The following is a 20,536-nucleotide window of genomic DNA, read 5'->3' as shown; positions in this document are numbered from 1 at the left end:
TATACAATCCAAAGAAGTGTAGTCCAATAGAAGTGATGCTGGAATGGTAAGTCCTTAAAAGAAACTCCACAATCCAGTGTTTGGTCAATGACCCTGATTGTTTGACATGCTGCCTCCTTTATACTGTTTAGTTCCTGATTCCTGTCATGTGACTGATCACATGACAGGCAGACCCAGACTCATTTAAAGACATACACACATTAAAATGGTTAAGAGGAATAAAATGGCTAAGACAACATGAAAACCTATTAAAACTCAAATATACATAAAATCATAATATATCGAGCAGGTTAAAACATGTGTCCTGTGTGACAGTGTCACATAGTCCCCCCCCTTAGCCTACGGCTCCCGGGGAAGAGGCTAGTCCCGTATATGTCCTGTCAGCCATTGTCCATGTAGTGGGTATCCTCTAAAATGTGTGGCTTAAAATGTCTTTGTAAAAAGTTGGATAAAACTAGGCCCTCCCACACAGGCACTAGTCCGCCGGAGGAATCTAAGCAAACACTAGAGAAAGGTGGAATCTGATACCAGCCTGGGCGTCCTAGGGTAGGTGGCGCCGCTCCTCCCAGGATACTGTTGCACCCAGCCACGCTGGTCCGCCAGCCCCCCTGGCGTTTCCTCCTGTCCGGCTTGCGGGTCTCTTTAATGGATGATGAAGGTGCTGATGAACGGGGTTGAGGTGGATGAGGTGGGTTTTTGGTAGGGTTGATGACGGCACAGTCCTTGGCCTCCACACCACACGACTTGCAGCTCTCGACGAAGTCCCAGACATCGCTGCGGACCGAAGGCCACCAGGCCACTTCCAGGATCAGCAGGAGGGTCTTTAGACGTCGATGATGTTTCTCTGCTGTCCTCTGGTGGAAATGCTGTACCGTTTGCTGGACCAGGGCCTTGGGGACGACTAGTTGGATCTTGTAGATGCCGTCCCCCTTCTGGAACCGCCGATACAGCAAGCCCTGGTGGTCGAGCACTTCAATCCCGTTGGTCGGTGGAGTGGAGGGAGAGATGGAAAGTCCCTGGAGAGTGTCGTCATCACCCAGCACGCTGCAGAGTTGCTCTTTGGAGAAGGGGAGGATGGAGAAGATGGTGTCGAAGTCTGACCTGGTTGGAGTGGTGGCACAGAATTCTCCATCGATGTCTCTGTTGATAGTCCGTGAAGTGGTAGATGTGCTGGGATGGTTAGCCGGAGGAAAGCCAGGGGTTGACGTGGGAGGCACTGGGCTGGTCGTCGCAGTGGGAGGAGAGATGGCGACTTCTGGATCCTTTTGTTGCTCCAGTTGTTTCGCCCATTTCTTGTCTCTCCTCTTAAAACATTCGAAGACCTCTCTCTCTAGTGTCGCCACGGCATCCTTAATAGATTCCTCCATTTTGGCAAACTTAAAATCCACAGAGTCTCTAAAACACACTTCACGGTTAATATTACTTTCAACAGAGTCTTTAAAATCCTTCTCCAATTTTAAAACAATGTTTTTAAGAGCAACCACCTCAGCGCGAAGCTGTACACACTCACAGTGATGTAAAATCCGTTCATCATTAAAAACAGCAGATGTATTAAAAGAAGCAGCATTAACGTGGTTTGTCGTCATCTTAAAACACTTTTCTCAACACAGCTTTCGAAATCTTTTAACGTTCCCCGTACGGGCCACCATATGTAACGATCGGCCTTATTGGTAGATGTTACTTAGATTTAAAAGGGGTCAGATTAGGCTGTGTGAGGTAAAATAAGTGTTTTAAAAAGATAAGACAACGACAAAAGTAAAGTGAATAAATAAATGTATTTACAATATTCACAAGGAACTAAAACAACACAGTAAAACCAGAATAACTTAGGCTGTTAAAAGCAGATTGTCCATTCAAATCATACCCTAAAACAGTCCTTAAGAATCCTAGTTGGTTGAAAGCTCCAAGTAAAAAGTGTCCACCGGTGTATATACAATCCAAAGAAGTGTAGTCCAATAGAAGTGATGCTGGAATGGTAAGTCCTTAAAAGAAACTCCACAATCCAGTGTTTGGTCAATGACCCTGATTGTTTGACATGCTGCCTCCTTTATACTGTTTAGTTCCTGATTCCTGTCATGTGACTGATCACATGACAGGCAGACCCAGACTCATTTAAAGACATACACACATTAAAATGGTTAAGAGGAATAAAATGGCTAAGACAACATGAAAACCTATTAAAACTCAAATATACATAAAATCATAATATATCGAGCAGGTTAAAACATGTGTCCTGTGTGACAGTGTCACATAGTAAAACTGTAATAACTATGGTTTTTGGCATATTGATTACCATTTGTGTAACCCACAAATAGTGTACCAAAACCATGGTTAATTTGTGGTTACCACGATTTAACTAGAGTATTTTTGGTTTGTTTGTAGTAAAACCGTGGTTAATTTTCATGCAGATAGTTTTAGTTTTAGTTTTACTATAATACCCTAATTGGATTAAATCCAGTTTAGGGTCAATCTGACCCCAGTCACAAAAATAAAACAAAACAAAACAAAAACGCCTGCATTTTGAAGATAATAAAAGGGGCAATTAAGAGAATCATTAACTATATTATTGCGCTATTTAATATTGCACTACATGGTCAGAACAGAAGAACAATTTCATTTTCAGTAACTCACACTTTTATTTATAAATGCATTTAATTTTCGTCTTCTTTTCTTTCTTTTCTAAACAGCTGTTTAATACACAGTTACCACAGTTTTTAATATTTTGAAATAGATTTTATTTGATGTGTTCTGCTTTTGTAAATTTTAGTTACAATTTTAGTAACTTGATCTTTTTTTACTGTTTTTTTAAACACATCTACATTGTTTTTATTCACTTTAGTTTAAGCTGTTTTAGTTGCCTTATTAACTAGCTGAAATAAACACATTTCTATATTCTATTCAAGTTAAGATTTAATTTATTTTATGTAATGAAATGTATTAATATGGGTAGTTATTAACCATGGTATTATTATAGTAAATATGTAATAACTATGGTTTTTGGCATATTGATTACCATTTGTGTAACCCCAGTTTTACTACAAATAGTGTACCAAAACCATAGTTCATTTGTGACCCTGGACCACAAAACCAGTCTTAAGTCGCTGGGGTATATTTGTAGCAATAGCCAAAAATACATTGCATGGGTGAAAATTTTTGATTTTTCTTTTATGCCAAAAATCATTAAGAAATTAAGTAAAGTTCATGTTCCATGAAGATTTTTTGTAAAATTCCTACTGTAAACATATCAAAATGTATTTTTTGATTTGTAATATGCATTGTTAAGAACCTAATTTGGACAACTTTAAAGGTGATTTTCTCAGTCTTTTTGATTTTTTTGCATCCTCAGATTTCTGATTTCAAATAGATGTATCTCGGCCAAATATTGTCCTATCCTAACAAACCATACATCAATAGAAAGCTTAATTATTGAGCTTTCATGTGATGTAAATCTCAGTTTTGTCAAATTTAACCTTATGACTGGTTTTGTGGTCCAGGGTCACATTTGTGGTTACCATGATTTAACTAGAGTATTTTTGGTTTGTTTGTTTGTTTGTTTGCAGATAGTTTTAGTTTTAGTTTTACTATAATAACCTAATTGGATTAAATCCAGTTTAGGGTCAAAATGACCCCAGTCACACACAAAAAAAAAAAAAAAAACGCCTGCATTTTGAAGATAATAAAAGGGGTAATTAAGAGAATCATTAACTATATTATTGCACTATTTAAAATTGCACTACATGGTCAGAACAAAAAAAAAAATACATTTTCAGTAACGCACACTTTTATTTATAAATGCATTTAATTTTCGTCTTCTTTTCTTTCTAATTTTGATAACAGCTTTGTTTAATACCAGGTTACCACATTTTGATGGTAAAACCAACAATCGCAGTAGCTACTGTATGTTGAAGGACATTACTGTTACCATGGTGAATTTTTGTAAAGAAGTGATTTGGTAGAAAATTACAGCACACACACACACACACACACACACACACACACACACACACACACACACACACACACACACACACACAGAGAGAGAGAGCGAGCGAGCGAGAGAGAGAGAGACTTGTCAGTCGGTAACTTAGCTGTGAGCTAGCAGAGTCTGTACTGTGGCGTGTAGCTGCTGTATATTTGTTATTTCTGTTATTTCACACATATTTCTGTGTTTTAGTGTCTCGTTCAGTAGTAAGAGTGAGTGAGTGAGTCTTACCGGCTTCAAACCTCTGATTTCTGTCAGTGTTCAGGCCTGTCTGAGCACAAACACACCTACAGGACTGAACTGACTTCACCATGGATAAAGTAAGTTTCTGCACTCGTAACTTCATCTTACCTTCACGTAACACCAGCTTTAAAGAACCGGGCTTAGAAATATCCTCCTGAAGGCTAAAATCTAAACTATATATCGATGAGATTTTACTCGCTTTGAGCTGACAGGCTGCTTTAGTGAGTTAGCATGCTAGGCCGCTTCAAACACTCATGGATAGTTCATACACACTTCCATTACATCAACAGGCCGAAATACACACATTAGCACGGTTGAATCAGGTTATAAAACATCTATTCGTGGTTATGAGATGATTTGGTGCTTGAGTAATCTTTAAATCACCTCACACATGTCATTTTTGCATGCTAATGTGTTAGCATAGTTACTGAGAACCGCGAGCGAGACTTGCCAAAGCTTTTGTTCGCTGTCGCAACCGGAATATGTTTTGAATGTTTTATTACTTTTGGTTTGAATTAACAAATAACATTAAAAGGATAAAGCTTATATCCTGTACACATGTAGTGGACAAGACTGGCAACGCCCAAATGCTTGACATGCACCATCCTCCATCTGGATTCGAGTTTACTCTCTCAGCATATGTTTGCAAATGAGAAACATTTCTTTAGATATATTATTCAGATGTGTGTTAATTGTTTATGTATTTCTATAAGAGCTTACAAGTCTTGTCCTGTCATTGATTGCTGGCTAAATGCGTCATGCTTTCTGAGTGCTTTGAATCTGTCAGATCATTGGCGGATGGATGGATGGATTTATGGTCAATCAGTACAGTCATGAGAAATTGATATTTTTCTAGCATTATGTCATGTGCAGTAGTTTAATAATGGTGCATCTGTATGTAAACGCTCAGTAGATCTCTAAAAATTGAAAGGACTCTTTGGGAAGCAGTGTTTGTGTTTTAAAAGCCATTTGTATTCACTGAATCATGTGGTGAATTCAAGCTAAAACTGAAGTGAACTCGGAATTAAAAGGAAAATGTGTCTTCCCCCTCTAGGCGAGAATCTGTCCAATGTCAAGTGTGTTAATTTAGCCCTTCTGGTGTATTTCTAGTAACCTCTTTTTGTGTCTAAAGGCGGATTTCCTGAAAGGTCTACCTGTGTATAACAAGACAAACTTCAGCAGATTTCACGCGGACTCTGTATGTAAAGCATCGGTAAGATTTGCTCTTTTACACTGTTTTTCGGACATTAACACTCATGTTTCTGAATATTCACTGAGTGATTTCACGCCGCAGCTGTGAATTACATTTTCAGGGTTTGTTTAAATCATTAACAGTCCATTTTTCTGTCTTACAGAACAGAAGGCCGTCAGTGTATCTGCCGACACGAGAGTATCCCTCCGAACAGAGTGAGTGCTTGGATGAAAATGTAGACCTGTGTTACATAATAAAATGAAACTTGATGTTTGGTTTCAGTCCAAAGTTTAATTTTAGATGTTCTTATCCCTCCTCACAGTCATCGTCACAGAGAAGACAAACATCCTTTTGCGTTATCTTCATCAACAGTGGGACAAAAAGGCAAGTGTTCTTCAAATTCAATAAACACGTTGTTTTTACTCGCTTGTATTTCAGTTTAGGTTTAAGCTGTTTTAGTTGCGTTATTAATTAGCTGAAATAAAACAATTCTATTCAAGTTAAGATTTATTTTATTTTATTTAATGAAAATGTATTTTTATGGATTTACCCTTTATTTTAGTAATTAACCGTGGTTTTATTATAGTAAAAATGTAATAACTATGGTTTTTGGCATATTGATTACCATTTGTATAACCCAAGTTTTACTACAAATAACTATGGTTAGTGTACCAAAACCATGGTTAATTTATGGTTACTATGATTTAACTATATATATATGTGTATATATATTTTTTTTCACTTGTTTGTTTGTTTTTGGTTTTGTTTATTTGTAGTAAAACCGCGGTAAAGATAGTTTTGTTGTAGTTTTACTATAATACCATAATTGGATCGAATTCTTTCAAATTCTCCTTTGACAAAGCAACTGCAAATTGATAGATAAACTGACTTATTTCATACAACATACAAACTACTGTCAGAATATCAAAGGTCTTCCCTTACGTAAAACTGGGTATGTAATACTAGCTATGTTTCCATAGCCAAAATAGCCAAAATAGGCCGATTACCGAACTCGTTTTTTCATATTTTTTCCCCCATGTATTTTGCCAATTATTTTGCCAAAATGTGCTTTTACAGTTATGTCTTGCTTTTCAAAAAAAAAAAAAAAAAAAAAAAAAAAATTTACAATACAACAATTTAAAAATATTTACTTACTGAACATTTGTAACATTCTAGTAGACATTATAGCCCACCAACAAAGCACAATTTAACTCAAAGTTAGTAAAATAATATTCTTTGCCCATTTTTAATGTACAAATAAATGCAGCCTTGCTGAGCAAAGGAGAATGTTGTAATGATTATTATCATTTATGTCTTACGTTTTTATTTTATTTTACAGAACAACAGTAAAATTACAATGCTAACATTTATGAATGTTGACTTTTAGTTTGGCGGAAACCCACAAGAAGACCTCAGTACTACATTTTGCTGACAGCAGCAGATTTATGAATGATTCTCATTAAGCAGATTTTCCTCACGCTTTGGACTTTGAACCCTGGCTTACAAGCTTGTGCAGCTCTGTCAGAATACATACAATTTGTGTGTGAATTAGACAACATAACGTTCTGTAGTTTATTTACTAAAGGTTTAAGGCCATTTCACGATTTTAGTCATCATCCAGTAACCAGCAACAACCAGCCCTTTCTCTTCTCATCGAAGACTTGCGATGTGGTACTAAACAGTCTCGCTGTCGTTGCTTGCATGGGCGACATTAGGGGGGGGCAAGGGGGGCAATTGCCCCCCCTGTGGTTAGTCATGGAATCCTCGACAGCCCCGCTGCAACTGCTTTAGCCAAGCTTAGGCTCGGTTGTACTTGGGAACTAGACGGTGCTATATAACCCTCAAACGAAAGCAAAGCAATTGAAGATCTGGCAAACTATCCAACGTGTTTTTGCAGCGTTGAGCAATGTAACCAATCACAGACATATCTGTTGTTTCCGAACAATTAGAAACACTTGTCAGAATTCACTCACTGCTGAAAGCGCCTGATCGGTTTTTATTAAGTGCCGTTTTGTGCGCTCATGAATCATCTTATGAGTGTAGACGCGATGTAAATAAAATTTGAATTGTGTAGTTTAGAGAGCTTTATTAATTATAACGGAATATTGTGAGATCTCTATGAACTTTTAGTGATAATAAGGGGAGCGTGCTTTGCACTTTCCAGGCTATAATCCATTTAGAATTTGTATGAAACTTTCGTTTTTCGGCACACACAAGCTGATATGTTTTGGGAGTGACATTTGCATATTTACGCTGGGTTTATTCTCGAAATAACGGTGAAGCAATAGACGGGATAAAAATATATTTTCCCCTTCTCCCAAAACAACTTACTGTTTCAGCTATAAAATAGTTCAGTTTTGTATGTAATGGCAAAATGTTTATATTTAGTTTCGTTTTTTATTTAGCTAATTTAGAAAAACGCTTGGAGCATTTTTTTATTCGTTAAATATAGCCTATATATATTTACCGAACAGCGCCCAGCGGAAGACTGATCATAGTCTGTTTGATCAGTTTGCCTTCTCAAATCATCACGACTTGCCTAAAATGAAATCTATAGATATAAAACAGTTCAGGTATAAAACAATGGTAGTTTAAACGTTACAGATAAATGTGCGCTATATGCGCATAGTTTGTGCAGAAAGTGGAAGCTAAAGCTTGCAGGACATCGAGGCACCAGCGCGATCACTTGCATTTTTTTCATTGGAAGCAATTTAAAATTATCCGTCATTTTTGCTCACAAAGTACGAGTAATACATCGAAAAAAACATTACAGCATTTTTATAAAATAAAGAAAACAAAAATTATGTGCTTTCTACCGTCTGGTTCTTGAACAGGAGTGCTTAACAAAATGAAGCGAAATGCATGCCTCACAGACATAATAAATACATTTATAGAAAGCTTTAAATTATTACTTAACGAAATAAAACAAATCAAAAGCACAAACTCTTTCATGTAATCCGTAAAGAGGAATTTCTCTCTAAAGGCGCGTCCAAAAAGGAGATTGCGAGTCAGGATCTTTGCGACACTGACTCAGAATACAAAAATTAATTAATAAATAATTCATTTATGTCCTTACTCTTTCCTCGACACATTCATTGTTATTTATTTTTGCCGGTGCTTGGGGCGAGTTTTAGCCTATTGTGTGCGCTTGAACGCGGATTCAGCTGCGCTAAAGCACACTAAACGGTGTCTGAGTCGGTCTCAAAAGTGAAAGCGAAAGTGAAGTTTCGTGTTGTTTCCAACAGCGCGGTATTTTTTTTCTTCACCATAATTGATGGATGTCTAAATTATGAAAATAAGGAGAAGCCTAAAACAGGCCCGATGCCGGCCCGGGTCTGAACTATGACGTGAAAATTGGCCCGAAGCCGTAGCCCTGGGGTGTAAAAAAAAGTCAGGGCCCATCGGCCCGGGCTGACGTGCAGCGCTTTAATTGACTGCTTTGATGTGCTGCAATACCGTAGGGCACTGTTTTAATGCTTACATCTGATTTTTTTTTTTCTTGCCCCCCCTGACTCAAGAGTCAAATGTCGCCCATGGTTGCTTGTAATGGTTTTGCGTCTTTCTCGGACAGTTTTAAATGCTTCCACACTGCCGACATGTTTGCTGCATTAGTGCGCGCCTCTATTTGATCATCTCACGTCATTTTACGGGATATAATTTATTCAGTCTTTTTGCTTATTCTTCGCTTATTATATATTAATAATTTGGTTGCCGAACATTCGGTGTTGCTTAATATTAAGAAATGTGCATTGTGCTCAAGTAGTACTTCAAATAAAGTTTAATTACAATTTTATATTAGTAATGGTGTGTTCACACCGGACGCGAATGAAGTGGCAAGCGCGAATAATTTACATATTAAGTCAATGCAAAGACGCGAAATGTGCGAATAGCGCGCATGAAGCGGCGCGAATTGAGCGTTTCAAGCGTTTGCCGCGCGAGTTCAAAAATCTGAACTTTGGTGAAAATTTGCGCCACGTTAAACAATCAGGAGCTTGCTCTAGTAGTGACGGAGGCAGAAATCCAAAACAACAATGGAGGACAAAATCACCGTTGCTGTCTGTGGTTACTCGGAGCTGTACGATACATCTTTGTACTTTTATAGAAACGGGAATTAAAAGGATCTTGCTTGGAAGAAAGTGAGTGAAGAGGTCGGACAATCTGGTAAGTTTAAAAAAAACGCTCTTTACTCAATCTGACCTACATATATATACATATTGAGACTACAAGCAACCTGAAGCAAGCTAAAGCTGGCAAATTGAGCTCATTCACCTATTTTACAACTACTTTCCCGCTGACGAGTGGCAGACGCCCCTCCCATGACGCGAATTTGCGTCTGTTGTGAAGTAAATGTCACGCACGAATGAAGCGAGTAAACTTAAATGTTCAAGCGTCCAACTACGCGCGATTTATTCGCGCAAGTCACGTCTGGTGTGAACGCCCCATAAGAATTTAACTATACTTAGTATAAAAAAAGCATTTTAAATCTATTACTTTTTTACTAGCGTTATACTGTTTATGTAGGACTTCTTTTTTGTAAATGAACAAAGGAATATGTGTTTTGTTACATAAAAAAATACTTCAAAATAAATGGAAAAGCACTGCAATGTAATGCAAAAATGCATTCTGGGTGAACATCCTCTTGTTTTACTCTGGTAAAAAAAAAAAAAAATTGCAGCTGCTTGTAGAGGTTTGTTTTCCTGTGGGAACCTACACAACTGAATGTGATGTGGGACAAGTTATGAATTGCTGAGTGCACAGGAAGTGGGATAAAGATTAAAAATAAAATGTATTTACATTTCTTTTATATTTTAAGCCACAGAATGAAAACTGTGTGTAGATATCTACCTTTTTAGAAGGAGCGAGAGTGGAACAAAATGTAAATGTATTTTTAGCAGGAACGAGACTGAAAAATTGTTCCCGCACAAATCTCTAGCTACCAGTAAGATGAATTTCTGCATTCTTTTTTATGTCATACAGAATGCAGCTAAAAAGCGAGAGCAGGAGCAAGCAGAAGGGGAGGGTGGAAGTCCGGCACCTCCGCGCAAAATCGCCCGGACAGACAGCCAGGAGATGAACGAGGACTCGTAGAGTAACCCACCATCCAACAGCACAAGAACGGACACAACAAGCCCAAACACCCGCACACCACACAGGAACTTCATCTCAGAAAGAAAGAAATGGAAGAACACTTCTCTTACAGTGTGCTTTTTTTATTTTACTGAGTGCTTCCTGATGCAGTCAGTGCCCCTCTCCCAGCCCGTCTGCCCGGTTAGGAACATGTGGGGCGCGACGGGTTTCCACTGCCAGCTTTGACGATTCTGCTGAACTCTGAACTGCGAGGGGGGCGGGGGGCGGGTACAGAGATATTCAACAAGCACATAATAACGAATGTCTGCTATGAAGACGTGTGTGAAATTTGATTTCTTAGGACACTATTAATGCAGTGTTTAAAAGTTTAAAAACACCCTAGTAATCTCAGCTGTGAATTACTGCTTTCATGATATACTCCGAACACACAGGGTCTCGCTTCAGTGTCCAAAAAGGGAAATTTCGGAAATGTACAGCCACGTTCGGGCAGATTTAGATGTAGTATTTTGTGTTGGTAATGTGCCGGTCTTCCTAGCAGGTGCATACTTGTGCATGAATGCACTGTTAGGGCAGTTTTTCTGTTGTCACAGGTTGAGGATAACAATACAAATGTCAGTCTCTTTCACTTCCCCCTTCATCATATAGGTTTTCAGTGCCGTGTTCGTTCCAGAATTATAAACGGATCACTTGCATTTAGATGCCTGACTCAATCTCTGATTTGGTCCCTGTGCGCTGATTCAGTTTGCCTTCTAAATATAATAGGGTTTCCCAGGTTCAAGTTTAATAGTGTCTCTCCTTGTCTGGATTTGTACTTTCATTTGGGAGTTCTGAGTTTTAAAGTGCAGCTATGCAGTTCCTCTCTTAACCTGCAGAGGGAGTCGGTGAGCTGTGGTTGTGGATGGTCGGGTACAATAAAACAGGAGGAGCTTTACACACAAGGCTTAATACTTTCAGCCAGTGTGCTTTGAGTCCACAACGTATAATGTGTTTTCTCTGTGGCTGGAGACACGGTGTTAGGTTAAGTCAGCTGTTTCAAGTTTGTTGGTTTGTTCTTGTTGAAAAGATTGAAATGTATTGAAGCCATTAACGTGAACAAAAAAAGAATGCATGCATGTTTTGAGTAAAGGTAGCTTTTAAAACCTCTTGGGGGGGAAGTGTGCAGAGAGCAGCCCATCTTGAGTCTAAATCTAGCTGAAAGCGCAATTACCGCAAGTACACCTGCATTTGTATGTTCTTGTTCTTATGAAGCCTTCCCAACTTTTGTTCGAGGTCAACAACATTTTTTTTTGAGAATCAATAAAAATGAGATTAAAACTGTTTTGTGTCAAGCCAAATTGAATTTAGATTTAAACATAGTTTATAATACATTCAAGACAATAGGTGGTGATTGATAGCCAGAGCGTGTTTTCAGCGAGGCTGTAACAGCATATGCTCAACAGGTGTAATCCGCTTTAATCTGGACTTCTTACTGTGGCCATGTAGATTTGGATGACTGGGAGTGAATGAAAGCGAAAAACGGATCTGTTGTTGCTCTTTTAATTATTAATGTTATTATTATTTTTTTTTACATCAAAGGGATTTTTGAAAATATCTTAGAAGTACTTTATTTGTGTGTTAAAAGAGATTCTACTAAGATTCAGTTATTGGATTGAGGGTTGCAGATTACCAACCTGCAATTTCATTACACTGGGAAGGGAAGCTACTGGAGTCAACAATCCAGCTTTTTCATGTATCGGGAACATCGATAATCAGGTGAGATATTTCACTGTACAGTATGCGAAGGAATGCAAATGTACTTATGTATCATAGCTACAAATGGAGGCAACCTACAAGGCCAAATTTCATAATGCTTGTAAGGAAATTCTAAAGCACAATTAGTATACATGTGAAGGTAATTCTATAATGAATAATTACATTTATGGTATTGATGTTAATGTACTGCTGATAATGATGACCCAACAAAATGTTTCGGGAATGGAGTCATATATTTCACTTCCTGAAATAGAATGTAATTCATGAAGATGCGAGTAGGTGCCATAATTCTGTGGTCCTGTGAGAGTAGCTAATAGGCCTGACAGCACAAGTACTATATTTGGTGCAAAAACAAACCGACATGCAACTTCACTTTTAACATCGAGAGACTTTAGCCAGGTTAGACTCCATATTGAATTTTACGCAGATAAAACTAGGGAATTACAGTGTTTGTGATTATTTCACAACTCTCAATTTTTAAATCTGTTTTATAGAGTTTTTGTCTGAATCAGGGGTGCCCAAACTCGGTCTTGGAGGGCCGGTGTCCTGCAGACTTTAGCTCCAACCCCAGTTAAACACACCTGAACCAGCTAATCAAGCTCTTACTAGGCATGCTAGAAACTTCCCAGCAGGTGAGTTGAGGCAAGTTAGAGCTAAACTTTGCATGACACCGGCCCTCCAGGACTGAGTTTGGGCACCTCTAGTCTACGTAAAGACATTCATTTGGCTGAACAATGTTGTTAAACAATATGACAATCCATCAAATGCACTGTATTTCTTTTCCTCACACCCTCATTTTCATTCCTGTCCAAAATTAAATATGGCGCTACCCTGACTAAAGGACAACTTTTTTTGAACAATGTTGCTTGGGCACAAAAATGGGCCACAAATTTCTATCTGAACACTTTAGATCGGTCGTGGGCCCTGTGCCTCACCAGGGGGGTGTTGGAGCCAAATAAGTCAGACTAACTGAAATAAGCCTGACTTATTTGGTAAATTTGTTTTATGGAACATCATGCTCTAGGGCAGGAGTTCTCAACTCTGGCCCTCAAGGTCCATTTTCCTGCAGAGTTTAGCTCCAACCCTAATCAAACACACCTGAACAAGCTAATCAAGCTCTTCATCATTACTAGAAAGTTACAGGCAGGTGAGTTTGATCAAGGTTGGAGGTAAACTCTGCAGGAAAGTGGACCTCGAGGGCCAGAGTTGAGAACCTCTGCTCTAGGGCAAGGCTGGAAAACTTCACTCCTGGAGGAGGGCCACTGTCCTGCAGAGTTTAGCTCCAGCCCTAATCAAACACACCTGAACAAGCTAATCAATATCTTTAAGATCACTAGAAAGCTACAGGCAGGAGTGTTTGATTAGGGTTGGAGCTAAACTCTGCAGGACAGTGGCCCTCCAGGACTGTAGTTGCCCAGCCCTGCTCTAGGGGCACTTTTTGGCAAGAGGAACTGGGTAGCTTGTTGCACTCAACACGAAATCCAATAGAGGGTTTGCACTTACATCACAATTTGGTCAGTTATCCAGAAGTTAATCAGCGGTAAAGACAAAGGTGGGACAAAATCATTGTTTTGCAAGTCACAAGTAAGTCTCGAGTCTTTGCATTCAAGTCTTGAGTCAAGTCCTGAGTCTAGACAGACAAGTCGCAAATCAAGTTGCAAGTCAAGACGAGCAAGTCCAAGTCGAGTTGCAAGTCCTAAACAAGTCATTAGTGCTGTTTGCCCAAATGAGTGTCTCTGTATTAATTACTACAGTAAATTTAAAGTCAATAATAGTCTATAGTAGGTATAAGTACAAAAGATATAATAAATAATATTAGTGTTGTTTCATTGAGAAATGAATTATTGTTTGTGAACAAATATAAGCCTAATTGATTGAATAATTAAAGTCCACTGTTTCATTTGTTAAGAATTCAATGATTTGAATCAATGAGTCAATTGAGTCAAATATTAAAGTCATGCGACTCGAGTCCACAACTCTGGGTAAAGATATGTACAGATATGTATGTCGTGAAAACGCTCTACATGTGGATAACTGGTCAACTCGTGTGCCAATCCAAACTGGTCGAAGCCAATGTACTAAAGCATTGAATCTTTGAGAACACAAATGTGCTTCCTATTTCCCCAGGTGTTCACCATGCTCACCGGCTTTGTGGATGGAATATTCTGTTGCTTTACAGGCAAGTCTACTAACGTTGTGGTCCCTGTTGAGTCCTCCGAACCCACCGATGGTTTTGAATTTGTTGAGGTAAAGCCAGGAAGGGTTCTGAGGGTTCGACATATTATCCCAGATAGACTAGTGGTTGAGGAACCAGGGACTGGGGAAGGGGGTACGGTGAGCTGCAAGCGTAAAATCTCAGTGTACCGAAATGGACAGCTTCTGATTGAGAACGTCAATGAAGCCACCCATCCAGAGCTGGTCCGCTATCAGAATGGAGACAGCACTGTGGATACAGATGTTTCCAACTGTGAGCTTCCCGTAGCAGGCCAGGCTGCTGAACCCACACCGGATACCAAACCTGCACCGCAGCAGGATCTGCAGCAAGTGCAGCGCAGACGGCGCAAACCCAAACGCTCCATTGTGATTGACTGTGAGCGGAAGATCACGTGCTGCAAAGGTACTCACCCTGATGTGGCCTTGTTTTTCATACATGGAGTCGGGGGGTCGTTGGACATCTGGGGAAGCCAACTAGACTATTTCTCCCAACTTGGTTACGAGGTCATCGCCCCAGACCTGGCCGGCCATGGTGCAAGTTCAGCTCCTCGGATTCCCGCTGCCTATACCTTTTACGCTCTGGCTGAAGATGTTAGAATCATCTTCAAGCGATATGCAAAGAAGCGGAATATTTTAATAGGACACTCTTATGGGTAAGGAGTTTACTTATTTGCCTGATTAATGCAAATATGTTTCCCCACTCATTTAAGCATTTTCTTTGTTGTCTTGCAGTGTCTCGTTTTGTACATTCCTGGCTCACGAGTATCCAGAACAAGTTCATAAAGTTGTGATGATTAATGGTGGAGGTCCTACAGCACTCGAGCCCAGTCTCTGCTCTGTCTTCAACTTGCCCACGTGTGTCCTTAATTTTCTGTCTCCGTGCCTCACCTGGAGCTTTCTCATGTAAGAATAATGGTCCACAGGATACATTTGTCCTTGCCTTGCCCTTTTCCAGCTTGAACATGAGTGTCTATGTTTGGCAACTACCTTGTCTATTTGATTTAATAGGTTTTAGTAAAGCCTGAAATACACTGCACAAATCTTGCAGATTTTTGACCTAATTAACAGTCTGGACAAGTTGACTATAGTTGCCAAAAGTCAGAGCCAGTCTATTTGTTTTTTGATTTAGGTTAACAGGTTAACAGAAAATTGCAGGGTGTATAATGGGCACAGACTCTAGTTTGTCAGATTTTGTGACCATCATATACTACAAGATTTCTATGAAATCTGTTGACTTAACTCTGCAGACTGGCTCTGATATTTGAACTTTAAATCTGGGCAAACGTTGAATAGTGTATTCCAGTCTTTAGTTGACGTAGTTTCACATTTACTTCCAGTTAGTAGAATGTCTATAGTGCACTATTGAAATAAAGTGCAACCCAGATTTTTGACTCGATTTGGACAGTCTGGACAAGTTGATGCTAGTTAGCAAGAGTCAGAAGTTTCACAGAAAATCACAAAGCATATGAAGGGCATAGACTCCACCCTGTCGGATTCTATGACCATCATACACAACAAGATTTTCAATGAAATCTGTCAAATCTGCAGACTGGCTCTGACTTTTGCCATCTAGCGGCCTATAAATTAGGGCAAATATTTGGGCAAAAGTTGTCTAGTGTATTTCCACCTTCGTTTGTCATAGATGCAAAGTTACTTACAGTTAGTAGAATGTCTAAAATGGACTATTGAAATAACCGATAGATAATATCGAAGTGCAACCCACATTTGCTTTTTCCTTGCCCTTTGCCAGCTTGAACATGAGTGTCTATGTTTCGCAACTACCTTGTTCATTCAATAGTTTTTTACTAAAGCCTGGAATGCAATAATTTTTGCACAGATTTTTGCTATGATTTAGAGTCTGGACAAGTTGACGTTAGTCGCCAAATGTCTGTAGATGAGTCGAAAGATTTCACCGAAAATAATGTAGCGTATGATGGTCACAGAATCCGACAAGCTGGAGTCTGTGACCATAATACACTACACAATTTACTATGAAATCTGTCAACTCAAATCTGCAGACTGGCACAGACTTTTGGCAACTAGCGGGCTGTAAATCGGGGGGAAAATATCTGGGCAAAAGTTGTGTAGCATTCCAGCCTTTAATTTGTCTAAAGTGGACTATCGAAAAAAAGTGCAACCCACATTTGTCCTTGCCTTGCCCTTCCCCAGCATGAACATGAGTGTTTGCCAACTACCTTGTCCATTCAATAGTTTTTACTAAAGCCCTGGAGTACACTACACACATTTTGCACCAATTTTTGCCACGATTTACAGTCTGGACATTTTGATGCTATTTGGCAAAAGTCAGAGCCAGTCTCCAGATTTGAGTTGACAGATTTCACAGAAAAGTGCATAGCGTATGATGGGTACAGACTCCAGTTTGTCGGATTCTGTGACTATCATACACTATGAGATTTTCTATGAAATCTCTAAACTCAAAACTGACTAATAGTGGGCTGTAAATTAGGGCAAATATCTGGGCAAAAGTTAGTTGACGTAGTTGCAAAGTTACTTATAGATAGTGGAACACCTAAAGTGGACTATCAAAATAAAGTGCAGTCCACATTTGTTCTTGCCTTGCCCTTTTCTATCTTGAACATGAGTCTTTATTTGGCAACTACCAGTTAATTTAACAGTTTTTAGTAAAGCCTGGAATACACCACAACTTTTGGACATATTTTTGCCAGGATTTACAGTCTGGACAAGTTGATGTGACTGTCATACACTACAAGATTTTCTATGAAATCTGGCAACTCAAATCTACAGACTGGCTCTGACTTTTGGCAACTTGTCCAGACTGTAAATTGGGGCAAATATCTGGGCAAAAGTTGCATAGTGTATTCCAGTCTTTAATTGACGTAGTTGATCCACATTTGTCCTTGCCTTGCCCTTTGAGTGTCTTATGTTTGGCAACTACCTTGTATATTCAGTAGTTTCTACTAAAGCTTGGAATACACTACACCATTTCCGCATGGATTTTTGAACCCATTTACAGTCTGGACAAGTTGAGGCTAGTTGCCAAAAGTCAGAGCCAGTCTGAAGACGAGTCAACTGATTTCACAGAAAATAATGTAGTGTATGATGGTCACAGACTCCAGTTTGTCAGATTCTGTGACTATCAAACACTATGCAATTTTCTAGGGATTTTCAGACTGGCTCTGACTTTTGGTGACTAGAATGTCTAAAGTGGACTATTGAAATAAAGTGTAACCCATATTTGTCCTTGCCTTGCCATTTGCCAGCTTAAATGTGTTTTCTGTGTTTGGCAGCCACCTTGTTCCTTTAGTCGTTTTTAATATAGATGCCTTTTTCTTTCTTCAAGGGCTGGATTTGCCCATCAGGGAACAAGAGAAAAGAAACTACTAAAAGAGAACAAAGCCTTCAACGTGTCTTCCTTCGTTCTGCGGTCCATGATGAGTGGACAGTACTGGCCTGAGGGCGATGAGGTTTACCATGCTGAAATCACAGTGCCTGTTCTGCTGGTTCACGGCATGTACGACAAGTTTGTACCAGTACAGGAGGACCAGCGTATGGCAGAGGTACAGTGACTTTATGTTCCAAGCTTTGGGCCTCATCCATAAAGTTATTTATGTGGCTCTTTTCTCTTGGGGTTTCCATGAAAAGAGTTTGTTTCAGAGTTTTAATGGCACCTGACCACAGATGTTTTTCCTTCTGTGTTCACATTCTCATAGATCCTCTTGCTGGGGTTCCTAAAGATCATCGATGACGGAAGTCACATGGTCATGATGGAGTGCCCGGATGTAGTTAACACTCTCTTACACGAATTCTTCCTGTGGCAGCCAGCAACCGCCTCAAAACCCAAACAGGAATCAGCACCCACAAAAACCACGACCAAACCTCCAGAGGACACAACGAGACCCAAAACCGCCCCTAAGTCACCGTCCAAATCTCAGCCAGACTTGATAAGACCAACAACTGCGCCAAAAAGCATCAATACTGGGACAGAGGCTCCAGTGGACATCAGATCTAAGGGCATGAAATAGCTATAGGTCCACCATGTGATGGTAAAAGTGCTCCTCCATGTGGGCTAAATTTAATGGAATTGTTTGAATGTAGGATGGCATTGGATATTTACCAGATAATGTATGACCACTCATGGAACAGGGGTTTCCAAACTTGGTCCTGGAGGACCGTTGTGCTGCAGAGCTTAGCCTCAACCCTAATTAAACACACCTGAACCAGCTAGTCAAGGTCTTACTAGGGATTCTAGAACTTCCAGGCAGGTGTGTTGAGGCAAGTTGGAGTTAAACTCTGCAGGACACCGGCCCTCGGGACCTAGTTTGGAGACCCCTGGCTTGTCCCAGTGGGTTTTTACTTGTGTTTAAATGATAAAAGAATCTTTAGAGGATGTGTTTCTTTAATAATCACAGATAACAGCAGCCCATTCAAACTAATGATTTGCAGTCCTATATCTACTGTGGGATATACATGTTATGCTATAATATTGTCAGCCCAAAAAATGATAACCTCATGTTGAAATATTCTTCAGAATTCTGTAATTTTATACAGCACAATACTGAAAACATTTACTGTAAATAGATTTATTTCAGTCCATTTCTAGCCTTTATTTTATTTGAAATATTCTAATATCAGATGATCATTTTTTGTGGTGGTCAGCAGAATATTGTTCTGCATTTATTTTTTTTTAACTTTCATATTTGTTTAGCCTTTTTATGTTGACAGTACTCTAGCCCTGTTGTTGAAATAGTGTTTAAAAAGGGTGATTGTCTAAAATAAAAAGTTAGATCTGCTTCTGCCTCACATTCTTGGATATTACCTATTACACAGTCCACATACTTCTAAGTATGAAGCACAAATCCTGTCTGATATGCTATCTTTTGTACTAATAGGGTTCTTCAGGGTTCTATTTTTTTAATAAATGTAATAACACCCTACATCAATATATTTTCTTAATGTACATTTTATTTATAAATATGAATAAAACAAACACAAATGTCTGTCAATGGGCTCAGAAAAACAAAAGTTCTCATTTGTCATTGACATGTTTTAAGCATAGAGGGGAAAAAATTACAATTTCTCAGAAAACAAATCTCCATACTCCAGTTTTTCATGCACCTGTCAAGTTTGAGATGTGTTGTTTTTTTAGACTAGTGGAAAGAAAACACCCAAAAGGGTTTCTTTTATAGCACTTTATCTACTTGTGTCAACAGATTTAAATTACAATACATATTTTTAAAGTTTGTTTTCTCAAAATAAGTTTTTCCTCCTAGACTGGCTATAAATCTCCACTTCAGTAGCACTTACACACCCAACACTATCCTTAAGGTTTTTACAGAGGGATTTGTTCATATATAATTTGCTTGATTATATGAATTTTATCCCCGTTTTTTTATCTCGGAATTATGGAGTGCCAAAATGACATACCCCAAATTCCCTCTGTAAAAACATTTGACGCTAATGTCCAAAAAATTAAGAATTTTGAAACAGACTTACAGTTTTTCTCGATTGTTTACACACAAAAACTGGTACTTGAGACACAATGACCACAACATGTAACTCGTGCACCAACCCCCTGAACCAATTCTGCTAAACTACAAGCACAATTACTGCTTTACACTCAAATTGCAATTCTAAAACACATTTTTTTCACAACACTACACACAATTCTCTGAATTTGGCACAATTTTCATGACGGAAATATCTTGTTTTCACAAGGAACACACTACCATTCAAATTCTAAAGTTAAGTTGTCCTACTATGCACACTGACTCATCACAATGGTAAACACCTGTCACACAGGTTTACATTTACATTTCTTCATTTAGCAGACGCTTTTATCCAAAGAGACTTACAATTGGGGTTTGATGAACTGGTTCATTGCCCACCCATGTTTTTTAGTTGTTTATCTCCCTCCATATTCCCCATTCCTAAATCCTATTGAGGAATTATTTTTTTGCCTGGAGATGGAAAGTGTATGACCGAAATCCACACATGCGTATACCCTTTCTCCAAGCTATGGAAGACGCATGTAGAGATTTAGCAGTTGATGCTTTTCATGGCTGGATTCGCCATGCTAGGCGATA

At 39.0% G+C, this 20,536-nt stretch overlaps 2 protein-coding genes across 3 annotated transcripts; both read left to right on the top strand.

The window, feature by feature from the left end:
* Positions 1 to 4,022: 4,022 nt before the first annotated feature.
* Positions 4,023 to 11,822, top strand: dda1 (DET1 and DDB1 associated 1). The gene is made up of 5 exons (XM_073825629.1): positions 4,023 to 4,302; positions 5,358 to 5,438; positions 5,581 to 5,632; positions 5,740 to 5,801; positions 10,395 to 11,822. The coding sequence occupies exons 1-5, from the start codon at positions 4,294 to 4,296 to the stop codon at positions 10,503 to 10,505; spliced, it is 315 nt and encodes a 104-aa protein (XP_073681730.1). The 5' UTR covers positions 4,023 to 4,293; the 3' UTR covers positions 10,506 to 11,822.
* Positions 11,823 to 11,906: 84 nt separating this feature from the next.
* Positions 11,907 to 19,461, top strand: abhd8b (abhydrolase domain containing 8b). Of its 2 annotated transcripts, XM_073825628.1 has the most exons (5): positions 11,907 to 12,257; positions 14,385 to 15,124; positions 15,204 to 15,374; positions 17,794 to 18,010; positions 18,164 to 19,461. In XM_073825628.1, exons 2-5 carry the CDS (start codon positions 14,394 to 14,396, stop codon positions 18,473 to 18,475), a joined length of 1,431 nt encoding a protein of 476 aa, XP_073681729.1. In that variant the 5' UTR covers positions 11,907 to 12,257; positions 14,385 to 14,393; the 3' UTR covers positions 18,476 to 19,461. The 2 variants fall into 2 exon arrangements, with proteins under 2 accessions (XP_073681729.1, XP_073681728.1); XM_073825627.1 differs by having other exon boundaries at positions 11,907 to 15,124.
* The last annotated feature ends 1,075 nt before the right edge of the window (positions 19,462 to 20,536 follow it).

Source organism: Garra rufa, chromosome 20, assembly GCF_049309525.1.
Source record: "Garra rufa chromosome 20, GarRuf1.0, whole genome shotgun sequence".
NCBI lineage: Eukaryota > Metazoa > Chordata > Actinopteri > Cypriniformes > Cyprinidae > Garra > Garra rufa.
The sequence above is the reverse complement of the archived record's forward strand: the minus strand, read 5'-3'. Positions and strand labels throughout refer to the sequence as shown.